Below are 25,318 nucleotides of genomic sequence, written 5' to 3' on the forward strand. Positions count from 1 at the left end.
AACACCACCATATCTGTTCAAATCTCTTACGACTCATGAGTTTGCCGAAAATTGCAATTTCTAAAAATGGGTCACTTGACCAATAATCCTTCAAACTTTCTCTCTTCGTAAGCCCCATTAGAATGATTATAGCCAAAAAAAATTTCATTTCTGTTGAAGTGACATCCACCCACTTCAAAACCTTATTGGTTCTGTCGTACGCCTCACGGTGTTGGAGATAGTATCTGTTAGTTTCCGGACACAACAGGTCAAAGAAACTATCTCCAAAAAACAGTGACGCAACTTCAGACACGTCCGTTGGGTCCGATGGCATCTGCTTCACCCCCGGATCACCAGTAAACTTTCCCAAAGTGGGGGTTTTGTCCACTTTATCCCATGTAGCTGTCCTGACACTCGCACTTTCAACGGAGTTCTCACTTTCACTTGATACATTTTGGGCAGCCCTGTGGCCCCCGTCACTGTCACTGTCACTGATAATGGCCTCGCTATCAGAAGACGAAGCAGTTGGCAAATCTGATAGCTCATCGGAGAACATACCTAATATTTCCTGTCCTCCGAGAGATCGCAACTGCTTTCGTCTCTGAGCCATGTTGAACTGGTAGCTGTGTGGTTCATACGTGCAAGCTTGGATTAGAACAAAGCCAATTTTGTTTAGGTTGTGACAGGAAATGACTCTGGTCGAGTTACTAGATAAGGCAGCAATCATTCCCGAGGTCATCTACGCAGTAGTTACGATTCAACGAAGCCACACAGCGTTATATAGCGTTTTGCAACATAACGTGACTGTAGAGGGCCATATGGCCCGACCGGTCCGCAACGCTTGGAAACATAGAGGGCCATATGGCCCCTCCTGTCTGCAATGTATTAAAGAATGAATTTGGAAAGGGGATCAACTTATGTTCCAGTAAAGGTAGTAGTATGGAGAATTGCTGATATTTATACAATATAATGTGGCAGTGCTTATGTTACAACAGGTTCACAGAGCTGTTATCAGAACAGAGGAATGCTACAAAGGAAAATGTTCAGAGAAAACAGGCTCGTACTGAAGGTGAGCGTGATGACTCAGATGCTGAGGCCAGTGCCAGCGAATCAGAAGATGAAGATGATACAGATGTGCCATATAATCCAAAGAACTTACCTTTAGGTTGGGATGGCAAGGTATGTATGAATTGTGTTGTAGCTCAGTTGCAGCATTTTATGATTGACTGAGGTAAAATAGCACATGTTGCTCATTACCTTTTCAAAGTAATAAAATTGTGAAAAAAATAAATATGACCCAAGTATTGCAAAAGTGGCACTCTGTTATAATTACCGAGGATGTCTTTCATTTGTTCCAGCCAATTCCATATTGGCTGTATAAACTGCATGGACTTAACATCAGCTACAACTGTGAGATCTGCGGCAACTTCACATATAAGGGGCCCAAGGCTTTCCAGAGGCACTTTGCTGTAAGTCCATTCTTTTACTTTGCAATATCTCATTTTCGGCTAATTGCATATGTCTACATAATATGTTCCAATACCATACTTTTCATACTTAAGACACATACTCCTTCCTGGGAAAAATCTTTCTAAAATTCACTTTGTCATGTGATGCTGAAGGTGTCTGTTACAGTCATTAGCTAATGAAAGATCAGACCATGCATTTAGAATACATATAGCTAATCAGTTACTTTGCATTTGTGGTTCTAACTTGTGAATACTTAGTTAATGTTCCTTAAATTAAATTTTTACCTCACTAATACTGCTCTAATTGTCTATCCTTTCAGTTAAGGTGTAGTGACAATGTGTTTATTATTTTATAAATAAGTTCCTGCTGTTGGGTTAAGGATAGTTGAACTCCTGAAGGAGGTATCTTGAGGATATACTCACAAGCCTGTGAGATATGCTGTTGGCAGTAGCCTGAATATGTTGTCACCAGCTGCAAGCTGACAGAAATCATCAGTGCTCTATTATCTCTTAGCAGAGAATCAAATGAACCAAATGTTATGCCTGCAACATTTTTAGTTTTCACTGTAGTGGTTTCTTCTAATTTCATAGTAGCTGTAAAAGAATATTTTGTGACATTTACACCAGTTGTTTTGTGGCTTCAAAATGGTGTTGCCTAGTACACCGCGCGGCCCGGAAACAAGTGACATATTTTGCTACCTGAAAGTTCGCACTAGTTGTAATGCCTCCAGAAAATTTAATAAAATTTACATCAGTAATATCTAAAATAGATAATAGTGAAAAATGCTGTGAGAAATCTCTGGTACAAGGCCATTAAAGTACCACTGCAGTGTACAACTTGTAGGGGTTTAGATGCTGGCATTAAGAGGTTAAATCCATACTGCATTTCAGGTCATGTGTTTGGTGTTTTATTTTGTATTCATTTGCAGGAATGGCGCCATGCTCATGGAATGAGATGTCTGGGGATCCCAAACACAGCTCACTTTGCCAATGTTACGCAGATTGAAGATGCCCTTGCATGTAAGTGTTACAATTTATTATTCATTATTATTCTAAGAGACTCTTGTAAAAATGATCTTTGTGCTGTGTTTTTGGCCGTAGTAGCAGTAGTAGGATGTGTCCATTTATCAAAATGACTATATAAATATTCATTTATATTTATTTATTGTTTATTTATGACATCAGTAGCCAGACATAGCATAAAATGGTAGGATGACAGGTGAATGATGAATTGGAGGGGAACCAAATGTAGTGGTGCTGAGCATCTCCTGAGTACAAATCTAGAGTATTACCGCTGTGTCAACCCATTCAGTTTTCATTCAGATGATAGTGGAGTAATGAGAATATGTCAGTTTCTGTGTGAAATTTGAGATTTTCACAGAGTCTTTTGGGATGTGATGCTGTGTAGTTTTGTAGATTGGTGTCAGTGTTTCAGAGGACCCTGTTGCCTATTTTCCTCAAGGTAGAAGAGTTTGGCAGCAGGTTCCTCCAAAATGTTGGCACCTATTTTCCAGACTACATGGTGTTACATTGCAAAGACTCTAATCTTCACATAAACTTCTTATTCTTTGTTAACCTTTATCCTACGGGCATTTAAATTCCGGTAAGGGCAGCGGTACGGAATTAATTTAAATACCCGCGATTAGAAATCCGTAAAAACTGTAGTCACTTACTAAATTTGCTCCTATTTCTGCAATTTCTGTGATAAACAAACGAAATAAACGCTGTTTTTTTCTCTAAAGAATATAGAATCAGATATTGTAATTTACAGATTGTATAAAACATGATAAAATTTTTGCACTGACTCCAAAGAAGAAATTTCCCATTTTTTTTCTCTACAAGAATTCATACATTCTCGATACGTTTGAATGCAAGCTGGTGGATGACGACACTCGGCAACACAGCGGATGCAGCAGATGCAGTGTTTACAGCGTCTAGAGTTTATCAGGGTCTAAATGACGTAGTCCTTTTGGAATGAGGAGAGTGGGCGAGTGAAATAATCTCAGTGTGGTTTATCGAGCAGTGCTACACAATATGTTTACTGTTTTATATAGTTCAAGGCTATCATTCTTTATGCATGCGTTGCAGTGTCAACAGAGCGAGTAATAGAGCTTCGTTCCTGGAAGTTTTCAGTCGGAGGATTTCAAAGTTTGATCGTCGTGTCGTGTGGAATATTCTAGCATATTTCAGCTCATCAGCGACTCGGTACAGATTGCTGTACCGACAATTCTGAGAGTGATGTTGAAGGTAGCGAATCAGAAAGTTATTTCGAAGGAGACCCATCATCTTCGTCGGCAACCTGGGGACCACCACACCAGCGTGGCACGAGGAGTGTGAATAATTATTCAGGTGGAGCTGTGGGCAAACTGTGGCAAACAGTTATAGCATCTGTTGTCGAACCTGGAAATGGACAAATAAGCTATTTTTCCATCTCCTTGATCTGAACAGTTACATCCTGTTGTCACACAGAGAATTTCGTCTCGCTCTTGTGCGGAACATGCTGGAAGGGGTCNACACGAAGGCAACATTCCGGCAGATGATGCAGGTGGGAAGACAGACCCTCCATGCAGATGGTGGCCAAAAATTACATAAGTAGAACATCATTTTCTACGTTAAAATATTATTTTATATAACGTTCGCACGCGCGGACTGTGCGACCAGGAGTCGAACCCCTGCCGTTTAATCGGAGATATCTCGATTATAGAAGGCCAAACCACATCACTGGCCGACTTCCTCTACTTCGCAATTGAGGTGTCTTGTGTGCTTTTCACGTGGGAAACGAAAGACCGTCCGGACAAAGTGCGTGAAGTGCGAAATCGGACTCTGCATTTCCGGATTTTTTTGAGAATTCCACATGAAGGCAACATTCCGGCAGATGATGCAGGTGGGAAGACAGACACTCCATGCAGATGGTGGCCAAAAATTATATAAGTAGGACATTATTTTCTACCTTAAAAATGTATTTCAAATAACGTCCGCACGCGCGGACTGTGCGACCCCATATGGGGACTTTAGTCGTTTAAAGGTTAATGCATGAAACTGTACACCCAAGAAAATATAAATCCCAAATACTGAAAATGGCGTTATTTTTTTATTGCACTGACAGGAAATATTTTCAGGTTATCAATATAACATGGTGAAAGAAGTAGTAACACTGCACAATACACCACCATTTTTAAGAGACAACTCTCCAACAGATCAGCATCATGGAAATTACATTCCATGGCCATGAATTTCATTTCCTTTTGTAATCCCAACTTTATTTCCTTTGAAGTTATGTCAGTCTTAAGTTTACTTTATTGGCTGGATAAATTGAAGAAATCTAAAAATTCTGTATTACGTTTATCAGAATACACGAATCTTAAGACAATCCCCTGAAATCACACACTTATTACATTAGACTGTAAACTACTGTAGTAAGGTATTTTATTCATTAAACCATTATAACCTTGTATAGCTGCCACACAGATGCACAGATGTTAGTTCATCCTATTTAATTAGTATCACTTTAAATTTTTATGGCCTGAAAGGATTTTGAAAAACATCATTACTTTTTATGTCCATCCTTTTATCTCCGATTAATGTAAAAGTATCCAAATTATGGGACTAATTTTCTTAGCTACAGTTACCTTAAATATGTTGCAAATTATTTTATGTCGGGTTTGTTCATTTTGAGGACCATTTAATGGCCTGAATTAACTTTATGTTGAGGCCTGATGATGATTTCTGTTCTTGGTTTATATAATGCTTTCAGTTGATGACATTACTGTATACAGTGTTGCGAAAGATGATTAGAATGGTGAATTGGAAAGGATGTGACAGGAAGCAATCAGGGCCTAATTTAAAGTGCTATATTGTCATTTGTGATAGAAATGTTCAGGATAGTTGGTCTCTTGTCAGATTTGAACCTGAGACCTCCTGAATATGAAGCAGAGTGTCAGCCATTTACTGTATTGTTCATCTGATGATGATGATTGTTCCTCTGTGTGAGTTCTCTTGGCTACTAGTTCCTCATTAAATCAGTAGCATGTTGTATGTTTTTACAGTGTGGGAGAAACTGAAGAACCAGAAGCATGGTGAGCGCTGGCAACCAGAACAGGAGGAGGAATATGAAGATTCGCAAGGAAATGTTGTTAACCGCAAGACTTATGAAGATCTGAAGAGGCAGGGGCTCCTCTGATTTCATTTCAGTATATGGAGTATAAACTACTGCTGACTTGTATGTGGAGTCTTACAAAATGAATCTGGTTGAAAAATAATAGACTGTTTCATCTGAAATGGTATGCTTGGAGACCTTCTCCAGCTTATCATCACACAGTGGGAATGGAACTAAAGCTCCATGCAGTGTACACTTTGGCTTCAGCTTCATATTTAAATAAAGTCACATATTAGCAACACTTCTGTGGTCCTTCTCAGACAGAAATTACTTGAGGTCAGGAAGCCTCCCCCCTCATTCACGTTTACTTCCTGCTGGAATGAGTTCTAGGGCATTTCCATCTTGATGGGTATGACAGTCTTTCCTTTGCATGCTCCAAAAAGTAAAAAGAAATTAGAATTGGAAAATTGTCTCTCCATGAATGGGATCGTCACAGCACTGAAAAGAGCAGTTTTCTTGTTTGTTCATTCCTGTTGGCCCAAAACAGCCTCAATTTTCTCTATCAATGACCACCTTCCTTGTGACCTGCTTGCATAACCCAACTGACACTTCATATTACATACTTGACCCTGAAGATTGAGATAGCATGTTCATTTGAAACAGCAATATCTGCCTACAAGACTAAGATATAGAGGATACTGAAGAATTCAATCTGGAAAAATAAATATTTGTTACTGTCACTGGGATCGTCACACATGTAGAAAGTATTTTGTGGAAACTATGTTGCTAGCCAGTGGGATTCATAAAACACATCTGTAGAACAGTATTTACATAATCACATCTTTGATTCAGACTGATACGGAAAACTTGAGCCAGGGAAGTAGGCAGAGTTCACCACACATTCACAGTGGAAAGTACATTGAATCCTTTGTCTAATGTATGGAAAAAGTGTCTTGTGAAATGGGTAGTAGTGAAGGTAAAGATGTCCTTAATTAATTAAGCCCCATGCCATAAAAACATTTGCAGGGGAAGTATAGCTGCACTATTCTTGACCTTGGGACTTGGATATGAGTGGCCAGCTTCATGCAACTCCGACCCCTGCTGGGAATTGAACCCCAGCCCATAGCCCAGTGCTATACTCACTGAGCTATCCTGGCCCAAAAATGGGTACTAGTATAAGATGCATTTAGCTTTGATCCATTTTTGTCAGTGAAAAGTGATTAATACAGAAAATAAAACAAAATACTTGTTATATTTGAGTTTTTCACAGCAGTTACTTTATAGTTTTGTCTTTTGCAATATAACACCATGCAGTACGATGAAAGTCAACCACTGTTCTGGAGGAACATATCACGAGTTCTAGGCTGGTTTCTTGCTTTGCTTACCCTTTTAATATGAAGATGGAGACTGTATATTCCTTCAAAATGTTGGTTGACTTCATTGGACTGCACAGCATTATATTTCAGTAGATCTCTTCTTAAAACCTTCATCTCTTAAATATATTTTAATCTTTGCAAATAATTCTTAAGGAATAAAATATAATATTATGGGACCACAGAAGAGATGATTTGAAGTGAAGGAACCAGCAGTAGGCTTTCTATAAAGGAATATGTCTTAGGAAGCAAAGTAAATTATAAAAGGTGTGAATAATAATGTTACCATGTACGGACAACACAACTTTATTGTATGGACAGTAAGACAGACTGACATGAAACACTTTTGCTCCAGTATAAATGTCATTGTATCACAGTATGACATACACCTGATGATAAAATCTTCTTGGGCTGTCAGCCATGTCAGTTGGTTAGAAATTACCAGCATATTGTGTTTTATTAATTTCTGACTACCTGACATGCTGATAGTCTTAAGAAGATCTCATGAACTCTAGCCACTGTGAAAGCTTACTTGCACCTTCCTGCAGTTAGCCCAGCAAATACATAAAACCACATGACATTAAAAACTCCTGATAACATGACAGTATAAAGAGCTGTCACTCCGTTCTCACCATTCCAGTTCCCATGTTGTCCCTGCAAACACAAAAATATTCACTTGCAATTGTATATCTCACCAATTCTACCATTCCTCCCTCAGCAGAAAGCTCAGGCTCTGGTTGGCAGCATATTTCAGAGAGCTGGAGATACAACTGTACAGCATAAAAATACACTTACAAACAGTATTTTTTCCTTATAACAGCATCTCTTCCATGACAGGCATTACTTGAAGTCAGAGAGCTGCAAATCCTGAACAATATCTTCTTCTCCACTAGGTACATTCTCTGTATCTTCCACTGACATCTTCTGAACTTTCCCTCTCCCCTTTCTGCCTCGTGTGCCACGTTTTTTCTTCTTTGGTGGTGAACTATTCAGAACAACATGAAATGGATCCTTCTGATAAAATTCTCCAAGTGGAAAATCAGTAAAGTGTCTTGACAAGGAAACATCTTAAAAGGGTAAGCATCAGATGTTCAGATTCTTTGAGATTTTGTCATTAACAGGTTTTACTATAGGAGAATTGGGTCTACTCACCTCAGTGTCAAGCCCACATCCTCATCTGATTCATCTGATGAAGGGAACAGTTCAACAGGACCATCATCATCTTGTGGATTTGTGCGTTTCTTTTCATGCTTCTTTAATGTTGGTATATTGTATTCACCTAGCTGTATTAATGAAATAATATGAATTTTTCTTACTATGTAAAACCAGAATAACAAAAATTCTATGAGGTAAAGCTCAAAAGTAATCTGTAATTCTTCCACATAACATGGTTTCATGCCTCTGCCATGGCAGAACTTTACCTCTGATTGCTGAAACCACACTTTCACCATCACCACCATCTCAGTAGCAGACATCATCACTTCAACAGCCATTAACATCACCTTCACAACTGCTATCATCATGGCAATTGTGGAGATGGTCATGATCACAGTGATGATGGCTGTGGTGATGACGTTTGCCAATGAATGTCAATTGGTGGAACATTTCTGGTAGTCAGAAACCACACGCTGCTCATTCTGCATAGGCATCTTACACTGTTCCATTTTTATGGCTATACTTCATAGAGGAAGAATTATGAAAATGTCACAAAAGATTCCAGGAAATTTTAATTACATGAGTACAATTTATTTCACATGGTTACTTGCATATGTTTTTTGAAAAACTGGGGGCATTACCTTTTAGCATGCCCTCCTAAAATATCTGCCATAAAAAACTACATCTAGATTTACAATATTTCTTGATTGAAAATTTATCCTAATTTAGTGTTCAATTTCAATCTGTTTCTCTGATGTTACACTTTTGAGATGTTCTAAACAAGAGTAAAAAGCTGCATTCCAATTTGGAGTGCATGCAGCAAATTATCCAAATGCATTTCTACAATTTTATATGCCCATTTACCTTTCTTTCATTTACTGCTGGTGCAAATTTATAGTGGGCCAATTAAAATTTATTTCTTCATACCATTAAATGTATATGACTCATTTAAATCTTATAGAGCACATCCCCCTGAAGCAGACTGAAGTCTTTTACTACAGTAACCTTCCTTTGCCATTTGGTTGATATATTTTAACATTCATATGACATAATACTTGAATATTACATCTGTGTTGAATCACGGTGCTGATCACAGTGACCGCACAGTCTAAGACATGAAATGAGTTTTGCCTGCTTGAACAATGGGATCATGGGTTCAAATTGCCCTTAAGGCATGGAGTCTGTTTATTCTGTGTTTGTGTTAGGTACAGGCCTTGCAGTGGACTGATCCCATATCCAAGGAGTCCTACCAACTGTCTTAGATTAAGAAACTGAAGTGTTTCATGGATGTCCTATGCTCCAAGTCAGAGGAGCAACAGGAATGGAAGAAGTTCAATCACATTAACTTTCATCTTTCCAGCTTATTAAACTCAAGTCAGTTAGATATTTAACTATGTAGTTTTTTTCAGCAACACAAAGAAAAACAAGAAACTCCAAGCAGAACTCATAAAACCCACTTTCTGTTCCATTTCAAAATTAGGAACCAATCAAACGCTTACTTATTTTTCATATTTTTGGTTTGAAATTTGTCATGAATGGAATGTATCCACCTAGTCCTCGTTAGCCTGACATTATGCAGTAAAAATTATTTTAACTCACTTCTGCAAGAGTTCATAATTTTTTCCCATATTTCTCCAACAAAATTCTGTATGCATTTCTCATGTTCTGCCTCTCCTACCTAATAACCTTATACCACAATAAGAAAGATAATAGGTCATGAAGTTTCTTGTTATATAATTTACCTTGTCATTGTTGGTAGCTCGCTTAGCCATCTGCTGTAAGTTTACTTTATTCCATGATTCATAGAATATAGCCAGAGGAGTTCCATTTAACTTCAAGTTGGTTTCCCATGCATCTATGGCTTTACGGTCACTTAATGAGAATGAAACTTTGGAACGCTCTAGCTCAATAACTCTTGCATTCTCCTCAATTTTCTCAAGGATCTGCTTTAACTTTCTGCTGTAGTTTGCAGACTTACATTCCTTCACAAACTTCTTTAACTAAAAAAAGAAAAAATTAGGATATATAAAATAATTAAAACATGATTTATAACATAAACACAATCAGTTATAGTAAGACCGCTGTGGGAAGGTGGATGACAACACAATGTGCTGCACACCTCAGCTGCCCTTCCATGGTGGTCATGCAGTAAACCTGAGATAGCATGATGAAAGAAACAAGATGACAGAATCCTTAAAGTGACACACATGTATGACACCACAAGAAATAATATCTATTAGAAGACTGAGGAGTAGACAGAACAAGTTTCTGAACTTCAGAAAAGGCCTTGAGAGCACTCAATCTTCGTGGAGTAAGAAGATAAAAGTTACAGTCTTTTCACTTGTTTCTTGTGGCTCTGAATTATGGTCTTTATGCAGAAGAACAGAAGTTTTATGTATCAGAAAACAAAATGCCATAAGGAATATCTTGGTCTAAGAGAAAATAATTAATGGGGGGGGGGGGGGTTCAGAAAATTATATGGACATCATTTTCCTATGCTGGTAGGGTAGTTAATTTCTCATGATAGAAATGTGTACACAATTTTGTTGTGGAAATATCTTAGAAAGTGACCAGATGAAATACTAGGGAATAAAATAAATCTTAAGGAAAAAGATATTATTAATATACACTAGGCTAAACTGTCTCAGAATGGGGTTCAAAAGTGGTTAGTGCTGAAGCTCTGGCTTCTAATCAAAAACTATTAATTTATTATGTTTGGTATTTTAATTTTTGAAATAGCATCATGTCTCATATCTGATACAACATCTCAGTTCATATGAGAAAAACAAACATGCCCCAATAAAATTAAATTTCAATGCATGGGATAGATTTCAAAATTCAGCCCAGCTTGCTTTCTGCTATAAAAGTTTTCCCACCAGAAGCTGGCAACTCTGCAATGTGCTGTGTCTGTTCCCAGCAAAAATGTCACCTTATCTTGGTCAGGTGCAGTTTAAAGGTCATGTGAAGAAGTCATGTTTTCAGACCATCTTTGCTTTGGATTCAGTTTTACTTCTGAAGAACTATTCATAATCTGATGGGCACAAAATTACCTGTGGCACATGCTGTGAACTGATAGCCATGTGGTGACATGAAATAGTCAGATTCTGTTCTTACAAAATGGGTTGAGAGATCTGAGGTTCTCAGACCAGTGTCTATGAAGATGTCTTCTGTATGTGACACCATGTACGAGTTTGGTAAATACCTTCCTACCAGATAACACATTGTAACATCCAAGAAGACAGCAATCTTCAGAAAGTGAGTTCATATCAAGGAAAACAGTTTACACTAAGGAACAGTTTCTAAAATGTTTCCAGATTTGGATGCAAAGTTAGCAAATATGCACGAGAAGAGACCAGGATGTTATGCTGAAGAGTGGACAAGGCCTGTGTGCTCTGTTTTGAGTGATGTGTGTTCAAAGTAAGATAAAAATGTTTCCTGGAATGTACCTGGTACAAATATACTCCAGCAAAGGAAGTGAATTTTCATAAATATTTGAAAACCAACATTTTCATCAGCTCATGATGCATCATCAAATATATTAATTACTATGCTTCCAGGAAGTACAAATAGTATGTTGTACCTGTATGCTTGCTGCTACCACTGTATCAGGGAAACAGATCGTATGAGCTTCACTGGCAAGATACTCCAGGAGTTGCTGGTAAACTTTCTCTATTACAGCATCCTTGAAGCCATTCTCCTGAAGCTGTGACTTTGAGAGCCTAAGAATGCATGTGAAGTCCTGGGGTTTCATTGATACTTTCTTGTGTGGTTTGTTGAAGTTATACCCACTGAGCACCTGTCAATGAATACAGTGAAACAGTGTGTTGATGGCCAACTACAACCAATCATGATACACAACAGGATGCAAACAGTGAAGATAAGTGAAACCTCTGTTTAATGTTTCTGGGGAGTAATTGAATTAGTTTAGCACCACACCATGAAGACATGGGCTATACCTCCACTCCCCATACATCTTCATGATGTGATGCTTAATTAATTAAGCAAAGGGACTTTGCCTTTTTCTTTTTACAAGGAAATCATAAGTGAAGGGAATTTAACGCATGTAACAAGGACACAACTGAACTCTCACTTAAAATAAGAATGCATATACAGTGCAACAACACAGCCAACACACCAGAGATAATTACTGCCAATTCCAAAAACTCATGGCTGACATGCAAGAACACATTTTGGTACTTGAAAAGTAAGTTGTCCGAAACTTCTGTTGCAGAGAAGTCAGGTCAGTTTGGTCCAGTCAGTCACAGCAGTGCAATCCAAACACATTTATCCTCATTATGATTTGTAGCAAATAAATTCACAAAGTATATATATTCACAAATTAGTATGTTTTATAAAATGTCACAAATTACCTTACTCTTTTATAAGTGTGTGTACGTAATATTATGCCACAGGATCTCATGTAATGATGTTTTCAAGTAAAAGAATACATGAAAGGACACTGCCATCCTGTATTGTTTCTAGGGATAGTCTGACCCTGTGTAACTTTTCTCAACAATCACATTCTTCTACCAATAAAAGGGCTTCTAATCATGGGCTATGTATATGTGAATGTAACATGAATATAAAACATTCAACATAAGTTTGGGAAAGTGAATATTCAGCAACACTGATAGTTTAACATAATACTTTATAACATGTATATATGTGATTGAAAATGAGAAAATATCAAATTGGGATGCTAACCATGTAGGAAGATTCATTAACCCTTTCCTATTCTTTTTATTTCCCAGGTCATTCTTACCAGCTGACTGAACAACTGGAAATAAGTTTAGGAGATTTTTGTACAAAGCTTTACCTCAAGTATGAATGGTAAAACAGGTATAAATGTTCCAGTCTGCTTGGAGAGCTGAATCAACATCTGTGCACAATGGAAACGCAGAGGATAGTACTGTGCTGTGGGAACCAACTTTATGGTGCCAATAATTATCTGAAACAGGAAGATTCTAACATTAAAAATTATGGTACATTTAATGATGCTGTCAGTAGCTCAGACTGTGTCAAATGGTAGGATGATTAGTGAATAATGAACTGGGAAGAATGTCATGGCCTAACTTGAGGTTTTACCTCAGAATTTGCCTGGAGGGAGTAAGAAAAACAATGAAAAGCAACAATACGAGTAGTAAGTGTCCTGGTCAACAAATGAACTATGCATCTACTGAATAAAATCTAATGCTTCAGTCAACATGCTTGGTGGGTTGTCTTGTGACAGGAGTTTCTCCAGTCTTCTTTAGCCCCTCATAACCATTCTTCCCACATATGTGTCCATTTGTACCCAGCTTCTGTAGTGCATATTCCCTCACGTGGTCTCTCCAGTGTTTCATATATATATATGTAGTTCAACTTCATATGTAACAATGTCAGATAAATCTTTTTGCTGTTCACTTCTAATTCATATCTTTATTTTCACCAGTTTTCTTTTTGCCTTGCAATATTCCTATTTTCAGGTCTTGCTTACTGTACTAGTTACAGATTTTAAATCCACCTATTTGCTTTGTAATAGTCAATTGGCACCTCATCTTTGCTGCATGCAATCTGTGACAGACTGGAATGTACTGATTATATTACTTGAATCATTCTGAGGGATGCAGTCTGAATCTTGCCACTATCAATCCAGAGAGAAGTTACCTGCACAAGAGGGTACAGTAGTGGCTGGAGATGTGGTCGATGGGCTGTCATTCCAAGAACCTCTGTCCATAAATGTAATGATTGGACAAACTGCCAGTTATATACAGCCTGAATATTCTCCTGTTGGAATATAACATACATAAAAATTCAGATATGACCTAAAGCATAGAGTCTTTTCATACAGTACAGGAACTTATTTCATGTCTGAGGTCTTAAATTCACATAGATATAGTATACTTCAAGAAAATGAAATTCCTTATGATCACATATGTATTATGATGTTTAAGAACCTTCTTGCAGAGAGTAATAGCAGTTCGAAGGTGAATTGCCAACTGCCGAACATATAGGAAGACATGCCGGTATGATGCAGCCTCGTCCAGAGCAAACATTTCCGTCAGTGACTGACGCATGAACCGGACAGCTGGCAATGTAGAAGGGGCCACAAATTTACAATTCCTCACATAAGTCAGGTACATCATCTGTAAGAAATTAAGAATTACCACTAAGACAAATTGAAATACACATTTCATTCCTCAACAGATATGATTCTTCCTAATCCCTTTTACACACAGTTCTATTTCATAGAAATATTTTGATATTTCAAGTAACCTTACTCTTATTTCCTTAGTTCACTGAAAAAACTATCTTAATTGCATCAGTTAAATAACACTGAATGAGAGGACAAATGTGAGTTAAGAGCGTGAAAGAATATGGAACAAAGATGTCTATTTACATGTACTCTCAGTGTTTGCCTGGAAAGGCAAAGTAAAACTATGGAAATTGCAAGTTAGTGTGGCCATTCCAGTACACTCCAATATTTAGTCAGAAAACCAAAAGGCATCTTCAGTCAGTGATGTCAAAAGTGATTCAAATATGGTTGCAGTAACTCCTGATAGTTACCACTGGATTACATACTGTAACATGAATGAAGGTGCATGATCATCAGATATTAATGCAAATTGCTACATCATTAAGAAGTTACTAGCATCTATTTTCAACATTCGATGGGAACCAAAACTGCCATACCAGAGATTTTGTTTAACACACAGGACATCCATAAGACTGCAGAGGCAAGATACAATGTACCCTCAAAGCTATTTTAGACTGACATTACCATCTTAGCAGACAATATATTGGGGGGGGGGGGCATAGGGAACACCACCTATTATTAACGAAGTACCATGACATGACCCTGCAACAAATATGCAATCTTAGTACTAACCATCTGCTGTACCATTAAATTCACAATGTGTGGCAGCCCATTTAATTTAAATGCATTATAAACATTTAACGCTTATCCTACGGGCATTTAAATTCCGGTAAAGGCAGCCGTACGCAATATATTTAAATACCCGCGATTAGAAATCCGTAAAAACTGTAGTCACTTACTAAATTTGCTCCTATTTCTGCAATTTCTGTGATAAACGAACGAAATAAACGCTGTTTTTTTCTCGAAANACCCCCTGGTACCCATTGGATATGAGGCTGGGATGGCCCCAGAGCCAGTCTGGACGATGTGGAGAAGAGAAAATTCTCGACCCTACCAGGACTCGAACTCTGACTCCTCGGTTGTCCAGCCCATAGCCAGTTGCTATAGCAACTGAGCTATCCTGGTGTAATACTTATCTCTATTTTCTATGTTCTAGTATATATAGATTTATATATCCAATCATTTATAAACTAGGATAGATCAACCAATAAAGAGATTACCTCAGGAATGGCTGGGGTTGGTTGCTTGGTTGCTTGGTTTCCAATGGCTGCATTTGGGATTGTTTAACCCATTTTGCTTCTTGCTTCCCAATAGAGAGCACTCAAGTTCTTGCTTTGTTGCATCTTGAAGAACTTTGCACTTCTCTTTTGGGAAGCTTTGCCAGGTTTGTTGCTCATTTTGCACTACCCAGCGGACACGTGCAACATTCCCAATAAAAGCACATAAAAGTAAAGCTATTCCTGTAACAGGCCATGGAGGCCCATAGGGTTGTGAGATGTTGAGGGTCCCACATTTTCTAGACAATCAGCTCACAGATGGAGGTAGGGTTGTCAGCATTATGTGCCGGCCGCTCTTTACCCCCAAGAATATTCCTGGTACTCATTTCTGTTAGAGGCTGAGTCGACCCCAGGGCCATAGTGCAGCTGGAAGGATTAGGTGAATTGAAAAAATCCAACTCATACTTTAATAAAACAACATCCACAGTTCTTGGATCCATTTCACCTCCTATCCCATGGATACCAGGAGTGAAGTAGCCAGAACATGAAGTTGGCCACTAACTCTATTCATACTGAGGCCATGGAGAGAAGTCCCGTGGGCAGGCTCCCCTCTACATCTCCCTTGAACCCTTACATTTCCCCCTCCAGTGTAATTCCCTATATTCCTCATTTTTCTACCCATTCTGTTCATAAGAATGCTGATAGTGGTAATCACGTGATAACCTTCAGTAGTGATGAGCACTTTGAGCTGGCTGACATATGCCAATGAGAGTTGGAGGGAATACAACAGCAGACATAAACAGGGAACCAGTAACTGCTGTTATTCCCACCACCCGTGAGACTTCTTTCCATGGCTTTATGTACTATATCTCCACATCCACTTTATGCCTTAAATGGTACAATGCCTAGGAAGGGTGTAAACTTTATGTACCTATTGCATTTAACGCTGCAAAGATGATAATCCAATGATTGAAGTTAGCTCTATTTCTAAGCATAGACATTTTTGGCTGTGTACAGCTAAACTGGCAGAGTTCATAAATAAAGTAGCATGCTTAAATGTGAATTATAGTCATACCTTCAACACGGGCTCAAGCAATGCCTTCTGTTGCCTGGTTGTTATTTTCAGAAGGCACAAAAAGGCCAAGACTCGAACTGTCTCCTCTCCTGAACCCCACAGTGATACCAGCCTCTTCAGAAGTGGACGTCTCAGTTTGGTAAAGTATGGCATGAACATTGCAAGTTGGTGCAAATGTTTTAAAAGTACTGCAAGAATATGTGAAGACGAGACATTGGCAAGAAACTGAAAATAAAATGTATTCAGAATTTTGTATTAACAAGAACACAGATTAAGGGATTTGAGAACAGGGCAGTGAGGGAATATTTGGAACTTTATGATTTGTATTCTTACCAGATACAGTTAGCATGATCCAGTAGAGGAAGGTAAGAGGGTTATGAACCACACATGGGAAAGAGAAGGAAGCATATAAAGGTAAGTCAGAAAACTGAAAGGAAAAGACCATTTAGAAGAGACAGACACAGATGGGAGAATATTAAAATGAATCTTACAGAAATAAGTTGTGGCTCAGGACAGGGATGAGTGGCAGTGTCCTGTGAACATGGTAATGAATCTTTTGGTTCCATAAAATGCAAGCAGTTTTTAACCATGTACGATGTGATGTCCTCACAATGGTGGCTATGAATAGCTCTATCTCCCATGTAGTTCCTTTTGCTTGGCTTACCCTTCAACCTAGAAGATGGGGGCAATACGTTCCTCAGAAACACCAGCTGGTTTTCAATGGACTACATGGTATTATATTGCAGATGACAGAACTCCTCAGGTTCTTAACCAGTCAAACAATATTCATTTTCTCAAGAAGGACTCTGCTCCATAGTCAGTAATAACAAGTTCACATTCATGCCTGTATCCGCATGAACCTACATTTGTGAGTGTCTGTTATGTTTCTCACATTTCCTATATTAACAGAAAGAAAAAGCTATTAAGGCAGAGTTGCCATTGTGCCTAAACACCATGCCATTCTGATATATTGGGGCTTTTAACATAAAATTCAGAACATTCTAGACCTCTGCCTCAAGATGAGTGACCAACTTCATAACTGTGGTCACTTCACCTGCAGAAAACGAATGCGTAAATAGCGCAAAAGACACAGAACCATTATATCATTTGTTGATACTTATTCATCTTACGTCTTTCCACTGTGTGGATATGGGCAATGCAGCCAATATTTTTGAGTTACATGGTCATTAACAATACATTCTGTGAAATCTGTGAACACAGTTCACAGCTTGGAGAGTAACGTTCAGCAGAGTTTCATTAAGAGTGTAAATGCAGTGTGCCCATGATCCTCACCTTGACAAGATCTGTCAGATATAAGCTGAGCAGAGGTTTCATCTTCCTCCACTTCTTACACTTGGTTAGCTGAATGTGCTCCTTGACAGTGGATGACAGGTTCAGGCAACGTTTGAATGCTGCCTGTATCTCCAGAACACACAACTGAACAACTGCATTGAACACTGTAACAGTCAGGGCACACCATTGTAATGATAAGAATCCCAATATACACAATGCACATTTCAGTCATTAACAAATTCACTACCAAACACATCACAAAGCATATGTACAATTTGGCTTGTACCCATCTTCAAACATACATACATTCACCTTGTTATATGGACATACAATACCGTAACATTTTCAGGATAAAGAATGATTAAATTAATAAAACTGTAAGCAATCTATTTCTCCAAATTTAATACGCTCTTCAATTTCAGATGTTACATCAGGGGAATTCTTGTCTCATAACAAACATTTCTATAATTGACAAATTGCATCATCAGTGATTTATAATTCATGTTAATTTTTGTGTATGTGTGGAAATGTTAGTCTTTACTGTTCTGGAATATGGGATTATAAATCCTGCAGTACTACAGGGATAGCTCCAGGTTTAATTGCCATGCTTGGCCAGCTGGATAGTGGAGATGCTCCATTACTATAATGCCAATACAAATTAAAAGAAAGGAGGCATCATGAGTCATTCCTGAAATTATTTTAAAAGGAAATTAGAAGATAAAGTACAGAACATGTCCTCGTGTGACCACAGCAAGTAATGGTGGAATGTTACAGTGACAAGTGGGCTGAGGTACACTGTTATCTCTGTTTCACAAACATCCACTACTTGCAAACCACACTCTAACCACTGTCACTGATGTGCATGGTTTTCAAGCAATGTTTTCAGCAGAACAGTATCAATGGCATTTTAACTTCCCATGGTGTTTTATATTAAGATAACAGTGACACTGTGCAGCCTGCCTGGTGGGTATGAACATTTCAGAGGAAAATATTACTTCCATCTTCAGGGTAGACAAGCATGTTTTTCTTTTTTTAATTGCTAGTGGGGTGGGACTAAGTCCCTTGTCCTGCAGCCACTTCTGGCCTATGGTACCAGCCCCAGATGATAGGTGAGGGTGATTGTGGAGCAATCGGTGGAATAAAGGTTGGAAGGGGAAACCGAAGTACTCGAAGAAAACCTGCCCCAGTGCCACTTTGTCCACCACAAATCCCACTTGACCAGACCCAGGATCGAACCCGGGCTGCTGTGGTGGGAAGCCAGCGACTAATCGCTTGAGCTATGGCACAGCCTGAGGGGCAGCATGTTACTCTGAAATGTTGGTACCCACATGTCAAACTACTTAGTGTCATATCCCACAAGACCATCTTTACTTGCAAGGTTTCACTGAACAAATAGTGCCTTCAACATAAAAACTAAAAAGCATTAACACAAAGTAAAATGTTCACCTGGGCTGCCTTCAACCACAAACTCTGCTGGTTCTGTGTCTTCCTCCTGGGGTGAGGTAACCCTCTGAAGAGCAGAGTGGAACATCTTTACTGCACATCTTGTAGCATCAATAGAACTGAACACAAAACACAGATTACCCATAATTTACATGGCCCAAATATGTTCAACTGAAGTATTGAGAATGATAACTAACCTAATGGAGATGAGCCCTTCTTGAGAAGCCACCAGTTGTGCAGCTACTCAATTACTTACTAATATTTTAAGGAACCCGAAGGTTCATTGCCACGTTCACAAGAGCCCTCCACTGGTCCCTATCCTAAGCCAGATCCAGCCAGTCCATACCACCCCATCCTATCTCTCTAAGATCCATTTTAATATTATCCACCCACCTACGTCTTGGTCTTCCTAGTGGATGTTTCCTTCTGGCTTTCCCACAAATATTCTACATGCATTCCTCGTCTCACCCATTCGTGCTACATGCCCTGTCCATCTCATCCTCCTTGACTTTATCATTCTAATTATATATGGCGAAGAGTACAAGTAATGAAGCTCCTTATTATTCCGTTTTCTCCAATCTCCTGTTGCTTCTTCTCTCTTTGGTCCAAATAATCTCTTCAGTCTATGTCCCTCCCCTTAATATCAGAGATCTAGTTTCACACCCATACAGAACCACAGCAAAGTAATAGTTTTGTATATTCTAATTTTTATGTTTCTAGCCAGCAGGGGTGAATGGATCAGCATCATATTCCAAGCAATAAATGGCAGATAAAACTCAAAATGTAACATAATTTCATTTCCCATTCTTTCAGTATTTTACAAAAACAGATGGGGTTACAAGTTCTTCAACCCAATAAGAAGTATAATTTAAAAATTTTTATTCCTGAATTTTGCCACTTACTCCACTGACAAGGAAAACAGATTCAGTCCCATAGCAATTACCCCAAATAAAAAAAAAGGAATAATTTGACAGAATGAGCACTCTTGTATAATAAAGAACAGATTCTAAACTAAACAAAACATTTTTCTTGCCAACAGCCATGAATGTTACTTTCTTTCTCTCATCAAAACTGAATAATATCCTAGATTTACAGCAGATATATGGAGAAGGATACAGCTGCTCTGAAAATCTGACTGACTTAACCATGGTACCTGGAATTATGTAATTTTTCCTCTAAGTCCTTGACCATTTTTAGGGTCACCACATGTTCATCCTTTGGCTTGTCATCTGCTTCAAAGTCACTTTCATCGCTTGCAACCTGTCATAAAAGTATATTCAAATGACAATTCTATAGACATAGTTATAAAGGAACAATTTTATACAGGCAGTTATCAACATCACTTTTCAGCAATTTTCCTCCTTAAAATTGCTTTCACTTAAAAATTTCCTTCTGATATGAGATTTGAGGTTCTAAAGGTGATCACTATGAGATTACAGCCTTCTGGGTTTGAAATTTGGTAGTCTGGCAAAAGTTGACTGATGTTTCAGAGTAGACCTTTTATCTTCATGATGCAGGGAACACAATCTTCCAAAACACTGGTAAACTTCATCCAGGCTACACAGCATCACCTCCCAGAAGACACTAATCTTTCAACTGACTGTTTCAGAATACAATTTTAAGCATATTCTGTCTTACAATATTCCCATCAGCTCTCCTGTGTAAATGATCAATACAACAATACAAAACTGCCACTCACACCAGGAGCTGGGGTCAGGCTTCAGCAGAGACCCTCGGTTGCTGCTTGGCAGTGGTATGAGACTATTCTGTCCTAAGCAGTTCAGTTCAGTGCAGCATTGCCACATCTTTATCATCCGGCTATGAAGCAGATACAGGATGAGGATTTTGCAAAAGGAATTACAAGGGCCTAATTCCAGAACAAAATTATAATTAACTTACCAGTGAAAGTAATGATGACGACGAGAACCTAGTTCAAGGTCACTTGACAACACATGTCAGTTCAGCTCTGTACCATGTGATGCAGTAGATGACCCTACCTGTGAAAGGTGCCTACAAGAAGACGAATCAGCCACGCATGTCCTATGTGATTGTGAAGCCATAGCTCATTTACAATTTTGTCACCCGAGCCAGTTGTTTATGGAACCAAGTGGCTTTTATGATGCCCCCATAAATAAAGTCCTTCATTTCATTCGAAGTGTAGGGTTAATAAAGGGTTAATCCAAATGGGAAGCACAATTGATCGTTGAAGGTTGTAGTGCAAGGGCTGGATTATGGCCCACCCCTTATACATACATACATACATGTGATGCAATTGGAACCAGCCATGAAGTGTATCATTACAGCTGGCCCACTCCACACAAGAGGAACAAAAAATATTAATGGGTGTAAAAAAACTTATCTCGCTGACAAAACTGATTCTCTAGGAAGGAGAATGTCAAAAGTAAATACATGTGCATATTCTACTGCTGCCACATCCTCAACTCACCTCCAAGTCCGGCACAGGTTTGTGTATCTGGTCCTCCTGCTCTTCCTCTGCCTCATCTTCACTGTCTGATACATTGAACTGAAGAAGTTTCCTGTCGTTCTGTTCAAGGTACTTGTAGAATTCTGGATCAGTATCACGTAACTTTTCCAAAGACTTCTTGTGTGTGTACCAGTCAAACACATTACTACCATCAGAGTCTTCAGCCCCATCAGAATTTCCCACATTTTCATCATCAGATGCTTTATTAGCATCTGAACCCATAGTATGATCTTCAGAAATTTCCTCATGTTCATCCTCACTAAAGAAGCGTTCATCTTCAGCAGCTAAATCTGTAAAACAAAAACGTCAAGTTTAGAATGTGGTTTCAGCCACTGAAACGGTTATTGCATGTCCTGAAGATTACTGTATTCTAGGAAGTAATACCATACAGTCTTGTAGATATTTATCAGCAGTTTGGAGAAACATGCTGCAGTGACTGTGAGTATTACTACCATGTGGAATGTGGCACTGTGTAGTTTCTAGTAAACATTTACTGATAGTTCTGAGAGATGTCTCCATCTTCTGACAGAAGATGGAAGCAGCATGTTCCTGTGAGGTTCTCAGAGGTAGGCACGTTCTCCTACAGCCCATCAGTCACATATATCATATCATTTTAATTAGTTTAATTAATGTAATTACTTCATCTTTTATAAGTTGGTAATACTTTCTTCTCATGATTTTGTATGAGCTTGGGGAGGTGGGTTTAAAACGTAATCTGCAGTGTTACCCCTAGTAACAACTGCATATGTTACTGGAAAGCCACAATTCAGAGCTTCCTCACCTCCGTCATTCAAGGATCCCAACATTTGTTCCATCTGTGTGTTTGGAATTTCCAAATCAAAACATACTCTAATCTGCCACAGAATCTAGCACAAACATGCAGTAAGGAATTCTGATCCATCACATTGCTTTCAATTTTAGCTGTTTAAATCGGTGGTTTGATTTTTTATTTCTTTGCTGGTAAACACATATTCTAGAGACATGATTTGGTGCTGTCTAGTGCCACATAAAAATGGGACTTAAAGAACAATTTTGGCAACTTCGTTCTTATCAGATACAAGAAAAACTCTGTGGTTCTAGTCAACAAGCGAACGATACCCAGCGATCGACCGCCGCTTGTCAGCGAAGTTAGTGCCGACTTTAGCGGATAGAGGGTGTCACGTGGTCGGCGCAACGAATCCCCACGGCCGTTAATTTCGGTTTTCTAGAACGGAGCCGCTATTTCCTTGAAATAGCTCCTCAATTATCATCATGGGGCTGAGTGGACGCCGTTGCAGACCCACTATGGTAGCACCGGGAATCGAACTCTGACCACTAGACAAAGAGGCGGTCATCAGATACAAGAACTATATACAAACACATTAGAGCTACATACCTTCTTCCTGATGATCCTCATTCATTGCTCGAGTTACATCATCTGGTGAGTTGTCATCATTATCGATTTCACTGTCCCCAGATTCATCAAAAGTAGAGTTCATGAAATCATCAACACTTAGAGTGCTTAAATCAACTTTCTTAGTGTTCCCTTTCCCACGTCCATTTGTTATACTCCCCACCTTCTTCGCTCTTCTACCCTTCGGTTTGACTCTCATAATGGATATTATATTTAATGAACGTGCAAGTAGGAAAAATTAACATTACACGATGAGATTTGAAGTACCTAACCTAACTTTTGTATCACATAGCTTGCACTTTTCACGCCAAGCATGTACTAAACATGGTCCTTTTCAGCAAAGGCAAAACAAACATTAATTAAAATATGTCACAAATAACTCATAGTATAAAATATTGTGCACCATGAAATATTGATTAAAAATACCGATATTAAGACACTCAAATCTTCGTACACACAAAGATATACAAAACTGCCATTACACATACTGACCATAGATACAAGCAATATAAAAATTCTGCAGTCCGTGGTGATGATGCGATCCGTGAGTATGTGTCCAGAACAGAAGAAGGCAGTTTTGTGAAATTATCAAGGGTTGGTTTAGTCTCGTGAGCAAGTGGCTTATTGCTGGTGAAACTGTTTTAAATTTCGGTAAAACAAACCTCATAAAACTTGCAATTAGAAGTGAGGAATAAGCGTAGTGTACGCATAATTGTAGCATACTCGTAATCCCTGATTGTAGCCTTGCTTGTAGCTATTTATTAATCCGTGGGAGAATCTGTACTCTCAGCCCTCTCAACCGCCCTCAACCAATAGGAAAATTGTACATGTTAGGCGATCTTAGGCGATGGTAGCAATTTTGAAATGTGGAGATTGTATGAGGTCAAGTTTGAGAAGTTGTTCTTGACATGTTTTGTCTAAATTTATTTATTAAAAAAGATCTAAAAGTTATGGAAGTCTGTAATATTTACGGTGGCATTAGTTAAGTTAGAAAATTCGTGAAAATAATATATTATTAACAGAAAAGCGCACGAATGTGCATTATGTTTTTTCTCCAGTATCTGACGAATGCAAAAGATCTGATCAGTAGTTGGTCTGTTACATTGAAACCAACACTGATGATCCCCAATAGTTATCTTGATTTCAGTGTTATTTAAGTTCCATTTTGAATTATGTTCCAAGTATTGTTCCAGTACTTACTTACTTGCTTACTCATGGAGCTGAGCCGTTCTGGAGGAGCCGCCAATTCTGCAGCTACTCAAGAATTTTCCAGCATTTTATGGAACCCAAAGGTTAATATTAGAGTCAATTTTATCGACCACACAACATATTTTTATTATTATTACACTACATGTTTCGACCTCAAGAGGTCATCATCAGGTGTACGAACACAGCTGTATAATTACATGCAATCACATTCGTCTTCTCACTTAATTGATCCTGTATCTTATTCAGGCTCACGCTCAATAATATATCAAGCTCTCTCATAAAACACAAGTTATGAGAGAGCTTGATATATTATTGAGCATGAGCCTTTAATCTTCCTATGTTACATCTCGCTATATATTTCCAGAAAAATCTTATTAACTCCACTTGTATTGTATAAAACTTTCCTTGGTTCCGAACCTCGGAATTCCTGCACATTAGGCCAGTACTTTAGCAATAGGCCACCAATGTCACGTAAAGTGTTTACCTTTAATCTTCCTCTTATGTTATATCTCGCTATATAATTCCATAAAAATGTCATTACAAAAATCCTTGTGGTCTTGAACCACGGTCCTTTAATTTACAACGCCGGTGCCTTATCTCTAGACCACCAGACATCTAGGCTACGGCTTTCTGCGATCCTCTCGTATACTGCGACTTGGTTTATAGCTGCAGAAAAATCGTATTTATTTATTCACTTTTCAATTTCTATTGACAAAAGACACCGTGGTCTCGAACCCCGTACCTTCCCAATATTATGCCAATGTCTTACCCACGTACCACCAGATCTATACAAATTTGTTACCTTCACTTTCCTCGTATAGTACGACTTGCTTCCTACATGCACAAATTTCTTAAGATTTTTTCTTACAAAAATAGTCATGTCTTCGAACCACGTATCTTTTAAACTATACGCCAGTGCCTTACCAAAGGACCGCCATGGTTATGACATCCAATTGCCTTCGTCTTCAACATATCCTACCGCTTCGTTTCTACCT

The 25,318-nt window shown here is 38.5% G+C and overlaps 2 protein-coding genes across 3 annotated transcripts in view; one reads left to right on the plus strand and one right to left on the minus strand.

The window, feature by feature from the left end:
• The window catches only part of LOC111864963 (splicing factor 3A subunit 3), a 25,647-nt gene extending 18,849 nt beyond the window's left edge, over positions 1–6,798 (plus strand). For both annotated transcript variants that reach the window (XM_023852616.2, XM_023852615.1), the window contains 4 exons: positions 975–1,158; positions 1,338–1,448; positions 2,378–2,468; positions 5,495–6,798. In XM_023852616.2, coding sequence (XP_023708384.1) covers positions 975–1,158; positions 1,338–1,448; positions 2,378–2,468; positions 5,495–5,628 — 520 coding nt within the window. In that variant the 3' untranslated portion in view covers positions 5,629–6,798. The remainder of the gene's footprint in view (positions 1–974; positions 1,159–1,337; positions 1,449–2,377; positions 2,469–5,494) is intronic.
• A 409-nt stretch (positions 6,799–7,207) lies between these two features.
• Positions 7,208–23,667, minus strand: LOC111864965 (nucleolar complex protein 2 homolog). The gene is made up of 14 exons (XM_023852617.2): positions 23,097–23,667; positions 21,683–22,011; positions 20,390–20,496; positions 19,240–19,355; positions 17,794–17,957; positions 16,501–16,725; positions 14,009–14,197; positions 13,719–13,838; positions 12,889–13,020; positions 11,653–11,868; positions 9,815–10,072; positions 8,070–8,200; positions 7,713–7,902; positions 7,208–7,571 (listed from the first exon to the last, which is right to left on the minus strand). The coding sequence occupies exons 1-13, from the start codon at positions 23,311–23,313 to the stop codon at positions 7,758–7,760; spliced, it is 2,349 nt and encodes a 782-aa protein (XP_023708385.1). The 5' UTR covers positions 23,314–23,667; the 3' UTR covers positions 7,208–7,571; positions 7,713–7,757.
• Between the last annotated feature and the right edge of the window lie 1,651 nt (positions 23,668–25,318).

This window comes from Cryptotermes secundus, unplaced genomic scaffold (assembly GCF_002891405.2).
Source record: "Cryptotermes secundus unplaced genomic scaffold, Csec_1.0 scaffold209, whole genome shotgun sequence".
Classification (NCBI taxonomy): domain Eukaryota; kingdom Metazoa; phylum Arthropoda; class Insecta; order Blattodea; family Kalotermitidae; genus Cryptotermes; species Cryptotermes secundus.

Bases quoted from the DNA above. Each gene is read 5' to 3' on its own strand.
- LOC111864965 (XM_023852617.2), bottom strand. From the start codon at position 23,313: ATGAGAGTCAAACCGAAGGGTAGAAGAGCGAAGAAGGTGGGGAGTATA. The intron at 16,726-17,793 runs GTGAGGATCATG...TTTTATTTTCAG, and splicing joins ATCTGACAGATCTTGTCAAG to TTTCTTGCCAATGTCTCGTC. The intron at 13,021-13,718 runs GTAACTTCTCTC...TTCCTGTTTCAG, and splicing joins TACTGTACCCTCTTGTGCAG to ATAATTATTGGCACCATAAA.